This window comes from Chamaea fasciata, unplaced genomic scaffold, assembly GCF_029207755.1.
Source record: "Chamaea fasciata isolate MVZ Bird 193981 ecotype frontalis unplaced genomic scaffold, bChaFas1.0.hap1 SCAF_1082, whole genome shotgun sequence".
NCBI lineage: Eukaryota > Metazoa > Chordata > Aves > Passeriformes > Sylviidae > Chamaea > Chamaea fasciata.
Genome location: NW_027095167.1, coordinates 1 through 6,819, shown reverse-complemented (window position 1 = coordinate 6,819; position 6,819 = coordinate 1). Strand labels below are relative to the sequence as shown.

The window sequence follows — 6,819 nt, the reverse complement described above, 5'->3', positions numbered from 1 at the left end:
AATAGGGTTCCCAGCTGCTCAAACAAACAAACAATGGGCTAAAGTCGACATTGCCACCTATTGTTGGGAATTTGATACTCCACCATGGCTAAAGCCAGCAAGCAATCTTCTGCCTGCAAAACCACACCTGCAGCTCTTCAAAAGCATTTCAACAGAAAAGGAGAAAACTGCCAGGGATGCCTTTGCTGCTGCTGCTGCTGCTGCTGCAAAGACACTGACAGGAACTTTCCTTCAGCCTCCCAGGTTTGCACTCGGCTGCCACATGCTCAGCTCACAACTTGCTGCACAATTCCAAACACCAAAGGTTCCCTTTGAACTCACCAAAGGAGGAGCTGCTCGAGATCCACCTGTCAGGTGCCCTGCAATGGGAGAAGGAACATGAACCAGATGCTGTCAGGAAAAGAAATGCCTGTGGTGGGAAATGCCACAGAGCAAGGCAAGCCCAAGAGAGCATTTTGCTTTCACAGCATCCCTCCAGGAGCCACAGTCCCTTCACACAGCAAGCAAGAGAACAGCACCAAATACTGGGCTGTGTCAGTTCTGGGCCGGAGCAGCAAACGGAGGGAGTTCCAGGCTCGGCTGCCACACACTCTCCCCTTGAGAGTACGGAACTCCCCCAGGCCTCACTGCAAATGCTGTGCACACCCTGCTGGCTGCAGACACCCCCTTTTTTCAGCTGCAGCTGCTGGCAGCAGCTCTCCCAAACCAATGGTGTCTTCATGACAATTTGGTTACAAAGTCAACCCACTTCCAGAGGAAGAACAGAAAGCACACAGCAAGCTCAAGGCCACAGAATCTGCACTGAGGGAAAAGCTTGACTTACGTGCCAAGTGGGTCAAGAAATACACCGAATAAGCCACAGAGTACAGGCTGCAAACTGCAGCAACCAAATTCTGGAACATTTTGGCTGCGCTGCACACGTCTGCAGACTGTAGCCCTGCAAGCACAGAAGGACAGCCGTCAGGGTGTGGGCTGACCGCTGGGAATGCCTCGGGCAGGAGGATCCTCCTGCAAGGAGCAGGCGCCCAGAGTCGCTCTGGACACTGCGGCCTCTGTGTCCCACAGCAAGAGCAACACCACGGGGACGTGGAAATGCTCCTGTGACATCACAGCAGCAGCTCATGCAAAAACTGCCTGGAAGGTTCTCCTGTGTCACCAAGGAGCAGAAAGAATCCTCCCAGGGCACAGGCTATTGCCCAAAGGATGCAAGAGGAACTGTGAAAATGCAGCCCTAAGGACGCCTGATAGCCCAGCCTGAACACTGAGGAGGAACAAGGATGGGAGAAAACCAAAGGAAACGTGACCTTTGGTCACTGATGCTTCTGAGTGAAACCAGCAAGGCTCCTTCCATCTGGCATCTTTGTTCTAGTTCTAAAAACTAATTCTTGGCTTGAAACAGGGGAAAATGGGAAGTTGATCCATGGGGAAGAGAGGTGGCGGGGCCGGGTGGGTGGGAGCAGCGGGATGAGCTCTTGCGGGAGCTCTTGGCTTTCCCTGGGAAGAGGAAAGGGGCTGGATGCAGCTCCTTGCGCAGGACTGCACAGGCGGTGATTCCTGCAGGGATGAGAGCGGGTCGTGGTGTTATCTTGTCCCAGGTGCACAAGATGGACCGCGGAGCATTTCGGCGAGGGAAGAATGCAATCAATCATTATGATTGGTAAAGCATTGTTCAACTTTATTGCTCATAACATCCGTTATTATACTTTTGCCCGAAGCGTTCAGTGTACTTGTCAAATTATAATTGGTTAGCATCCACTACTCATCTATACTTGATTGGCTATATCAAGCGTGAGAAGGTTCTTCCCCTTGGCATGCTGAAAACTTTGGAGACGTGCTTACTGCTACGCTCTATTAACCACAAGTTCTTTTCTCTTTGGCCTGTAACCGTGCTTACTGCTGTCCCAAGGACAGCTTGTCTTAGCAGCACGTAGGCTGCTAGCACTTGGTATCGGGCCATAAGGCCTCTAATGATCCATGGCCTTGCTCTGCTAACCATTCTTCAACAATGGACCTGGGCTGTGGAGCCCATGGAGAGCGGGAGCTGCTCCCAAATCCCACCTGATCCTGCTTCATCCACCCTGTCCCAGTCCTGCTCCACCCATGCCACCTGTTCCCACTCCAGAATCCAAGCCTGATCCTGCTCCATCCATTCCACACCAATCCTGCCCCATTCATCCTGCACCAAACCTGCCTCATCTATCCATGCCCACTGATCCTGCTCCATCCAACCTGCACCAATCCTGCCTCATCCATCCCAACTGATCCCCCTCCAGCATCCAGCCCCGATCCCACTCCACAATTTCATCTGATCCTGCTCTGGACCCCTGCTCTGATTGCAATCCCCCCCTGATCCAAGTCCGTCCATCCTGCCCCAATCTCCCTCTGGAATCCCACGCTGATCCCCTTCCGTACCTAAGGTCAGGCCCTTGCTTCCCACATCTTTTCCTGCAGAAAGACAAGATCCATCAGATTCCAGCACAGATCACACACCAGGATCAATCCCAGCATCCATCCTGGGATCCACACAGAGGGGATTCAGAGCTGGATCTGCCACTGGCACTCACTGGCTGCCATGTTGTATCCATTCCTGTCCCTCTTCCCTTGGGAAACAAAGTGGGATCAGTGTCAGTGGCACAGGATTCCCGGAGCGGTGCTGGGTGGATGCCCCTTCCTGACCCCCATGCAGTGTCTTACCAGATTGGAGCTTCCAGACTGTAAGAGACAGTCTGAAGATCCCTCATCTGCCTCACCACCATGGTCAAGGACAGAGACTGAAACCCCTCGAAGGGACTTGAAAATCTCAAGACGGGAGTTGTGGCCTGGCTGAGCTGGGATGTTGGCCAAGTGCTGCCTGCAGGTGTGTTTGATGGAAAAACCCAGCACCCACATGGGAACATCAGAACCTGAGCAGAAACAATGGGCAAGTCACGGTGAAGTGACCGCGCCTGCTGACTCGTACTGGCCGACACCGTACCTGCTGACGACCGACTTGTTCTGAGTTCTCTAAATGAACACACTTCAATGATTTCCCCCACCTGTTTGGCCAACTGCCTGTCGCTTCGGAGAGGACTATAAAAGCCCTAGAGACCCCCGCTCACTTTTGAGATCTCCCCACTGGAGAAACTCACGTCTATAGGTATCTTAAAAAGCCTCGAAGACTCCACCCTCCATGCTGGTAGCTAGAATCCCCTTGCCCTCTTTTCTGTCTTTCTTGCTATTCTCTTTTCTCTCCCCACTATGGCATTTGTTGGCACGAAATCAAAGTGCATTTGTGATTGAGTAAACTGAGTTTGTCCCCCGCTGTGTCTTTTGTAGTCTGAGATCCCTAAAACGAACCATCCTGAACCCCGCCTCTGGGAGCGGATCGTGACACGCTGCGGGAGCGGCTGCCCGCGGTCTCCTTCCCGCCGCTGCCTCGGCTGAGCCCATTCCCCTGCTTGCGCTGGCAGGTGCCATCAAATGCATCCCAGGATCCCATCTCCCCACCTGAAGCCTCCAGTGCCCAGCCTGTCCGGGGCTGGTGGCAGCCAGCCTGACAAAAACCAACAGCCACGGGCCACCAGCGCCCAGGGGCTCAGAAGCAGGTGAGGGACGCTTTGGTTGGCAGGAGCGGAAGGGCCGGGGCTGCTCCCCTGCCTCTCTTTGCCTTGGTTTAGGATTCAATTTTCTTGCCTCTGTCCGAGGGGATAAAGGCATGGTTTTTCTCCAACACAGGGCAGGTTTTTTCTCTAGCATGGAGCCTTCCCCATGGCCCTTCTGGCCTTCCCCAGGCCCCTTCTGCCCTCTTGCAGAACCAGTGGCATTTTCCGCCACACACAGTTTGTAACCCAGAGTCGAGTGCAGCCCAGAAGGCTCCAAGCAAGTCCTTCCAGGCTGACTCTGCAGATGCCGAGGCTGCTCTGGCCTCTGCCAGGCCTCTGCTGGGGCTCAGCTCTGGGCAAGGCTGGGCCCACTGTGGCCTCGCATTGCTCCGCGCAGCTGAGTCACAGGGGGAGAAGGATGGCACATGGCACAACTCAAGGGAGTTGAGGTTGAAGGGAGTTTTTATTCCAAAAGCTGCCGTAACAAACAGGGTGTCACAACAACCAGAACAAACAGGCTGTCCTAACTACCAGAACTAACTGGCAGTGCTAACTACCAGAACTAAGTAGTTGTCCCAAGGAGAAGAGAAAGCGCTTCATGTCCTCCGCTGCTCTTTCAGTCGCTTTGCTGCAGTGATCAGAGGGGTCAGGCTGGAGAGAGGCTTGGCTGATGCTAAAAATGGGTGCTGGCCAAAGGATAAAAAAGAAAGAAGTGAAGCGTTACTTTCCAAAGTCAAGTTCCTCCCAGGCTCTGTTGCAACAGGAAAAAGGGGAATGGATTTGAACTGCAGGGAGGGAAGCAGGCTCAGATTAGATGTAAGGGAGAATTTTGGTTTTTCACCAGGAGAGTGGGGAACACACTGACAGAAGGTGCCCAGAGATGTGGGAGGTGCCTCCTCCCTGGAAAGAGCCAAGCTCAGCTCAGGCAGGGCTCTGGGGCACATGATCTGCTTGAAGATGTCTGCGCCCATTGAGGGCACCAGGTGCAGAGGACCTGGAAAGGAGCCTGCCAAGCCAAACCGGGCGAGGATTCTGCTTGCTTTGCGCGTGCAAAGCAGCCAGCCTGGAGATTACGGGAGAGGGCCCCAGAAGAAAACCCCTCCCTGCCGCTGCTCTTTCCCCTGCAGCCGCTTGGCATTCACCTGCAGCAGCTCCTGGGCAGACCAGCGCCGCTCCTCGTCCCACTCCAGGCTGCACTCGAGGAAGTCCCGCAGCAGAGCCGACAGGCGCCGGGGCTCCTGCAGCCGCGGGGTCCCGTTCTGCCGGATCAGAGTGCGAGCCTGCAGGAAAAGCAAACACAGCGCTCTGCCAGCTTCCGTCACACCCACAGTGCTCACATCGAGCCCAGCTTCTCAGCCCCAGCTCCAGGGGCACTTTCCTCCCTGGCAGAGATGCTGCTCATTTTTCTTTACCAACCAAAAAACCCAAAGCCTGATGCAGCCACAGCCATTGCAACATCCAAATGATCTGGCCTGGAGAGCCAATCTCATTGGCTTTCTTAGTAGGCACTTCCATCAGAAAGAGCAGATTTTGCTTCTCCAAATACCGACACCAGCGTTCCAGGCCATTTGCAAGAGTCACTGTGGTCTGACTGTTATTTCAAAGGATTCTTACATCAAACGCATCTCTGCAGGGCCACTGACACTCAAGGAAATTCATTTGTGATGCCCCATCCCAGAAACTGCCAGACAAGAAACAGGTTTGTGTTGCTGAAAGCTCAGGCTTGGTGACATGGAGAAAGGAGCTTGGGCTAGGAAAGAAACGTGTTAGACTTTGGGCATGTTAAATAATCATCTTGACGTGTTAGACAACTTTCCCAGTGAGAAGAGCCGGGAGGGACTTAATCTCGCCAAACCTGTTTTACAAACTCCTTCATAGATTTCTTGTGTTTGGGGGTGGCTTTTGGGGTGCGTTTGGGGTTTTTTTGCAAGATAACATTGGAGCTGATACTGGCTTGACGTTTTCAGGTCATCCTCACAGATAGAAGAGCTGAACACCTTAAAGCCCAAAGCACATTGTTGCCAGAGACTGCAGAATATTGGTCTGTGTTCAGGCTCGAGTCCTCTGGGAATTCCCTTCCCCATGTCCAGAAACCTTCAGCTGCTCCTGCCAGGGCAGGGCCACGCTGTGCTCACAGGCCTCTGCCAACACTGGAGAATCTGCCTCTTACCATGGCCGCCGTTTCCTTGAAGTAAGGAGGTTCTCCTTCCACCATCTCGATGGTCACAATGCCCAAGGACCAGATGTCCACCTTGGGGCCGTAAGGAGAACTGGTGACAACTTCTGGGGCCATCCAGTGAGCAGTGCCCACCATGGAGCTGGGCTGGTCCTGCTCAGGGCTGAGCTGAGCGCAGAGGCCAAAATCAGCTGAGGACAGAAACAAACCCTGTCAAAGGCAGCTGGAATGAGGAAACCAACCCCAAAGATTCCCCACTCTCAGTGTGAGAATGCAGTCGTGAATACAGCTGCAAAAGTCCTCACGGCTGGAGGCAAGGAAAGATGGAACTGGACCCTTCAAGAAACCCTCAGCTTTCATGCAGTGGCTTTTACTGATTCCCTTGAAGATTTCCATTCCAACTCCTGCCCCTCTGCAAGGGCCATAGCCAGAGCAAAGCCACTCCTGACACTCCTGCTCCTCCCCTGAGCTCTCTGCAGGGGCAGCAGGAGCGCTTGTGGCAGTGCCACCAGCAGCACTTGTGGGGCTCTGGCCGCCACTGGCAAGCAGCCCCACACCCGCAGCCCGGGAGCGCCGTGCCTGGCCAGGAACACTCACCCAGCTTGACAGAGCCGTCCATTCCCAGAAGGATGTTGGAGCTCTTCAGATCTCTGTGGATCACCTGGTTGGAATGGAGGAAATCCAGGCCCTGCAGACACTGAGAGAGAAAAAGAAACACCAGGGTAAAAATCAATGGCTGGAATATATCAGCCAAGAAAGGAGAGTTTAGAATTCTGCCAGCAGAAACTTTGCTGTGACAGGCCAGGAGTGCAGTGCACACAAGCTCCAGGCAAATGGTTCCAAGGCAAAGCTGAGAAGAGCAAATCAAACCCAAAAAAGACAGAGGACCCCAACAGCAGGAAAGGGGACAAGAACAGAAGTGCAGTGATGCTGGCAGGCCATTCATTTCAGTGGCTCTTTCCTCTCCAGCTCATAAAAACAAGACAGAAACAAAGCCCTGAGCGTGGAGCCGCTCCTCTTCTCCTGCCCTTCTGGAAGGAGCATCGTGTCCAAGCCATGGGA

The 6,819-nt window shown here is 53.8% G+C and overlaps 1 protein-coding gene across 1 annotated transcript; it reads right to left on the bottom strand.

The window, feature by feature from the left end:
• Window positions 1-4,036: 4,036 nt before the first annotated feature.
• LOC136284531 (serine/threonine-protein kinase PAK 3-like) lies at window positions 4,037-5,830 on the bottom strand. Its single transcript, XM_066174882.1, has 3 exons — window positions 5,752-5,830; window positions 4,724-4,861; window positions 4,037-4,267 (listed from the first exon to the last, which is right to left on the bottom strand). Exons 1-3 carry the CDS (start codon window positions 5,794-5,796, stop codon window positions 4,178-4,180), a joined length of 273 nt encoding a protein of 90 aa, XP_066030979.1. The 5' UTR covers window positions 5,797-5,830; the 3' UTR covers window positions 4,037-4,177.
• Between the last annotated feature and the right edge of the window lie 989 nt (window positions 5,831-6,819).

Coding starts and splice junctions, on each gene's coding strand:
- LOC136284531 (XM_066174882.1), bottom strand. CDS start 5,796: ATGGTGGAAGGAGAACCTCCTTACTTCAAGGAAACGGCGGCCATG. Junction 4,862..5,751: donor TCAAGGAAACGGCGGCCATG/GTAAGAGGCAGA, acceptor CTTTTCCTGCAG/GCTCGCACTCTGATCCGGCA. Junction 4,268..4,723: donor CTGCCCAGGAGCTGCTGCAG/GTGAATGCCAAG, acceptor TCCTTTGGCCAG/CACCCATTTTTAGCATCAGC.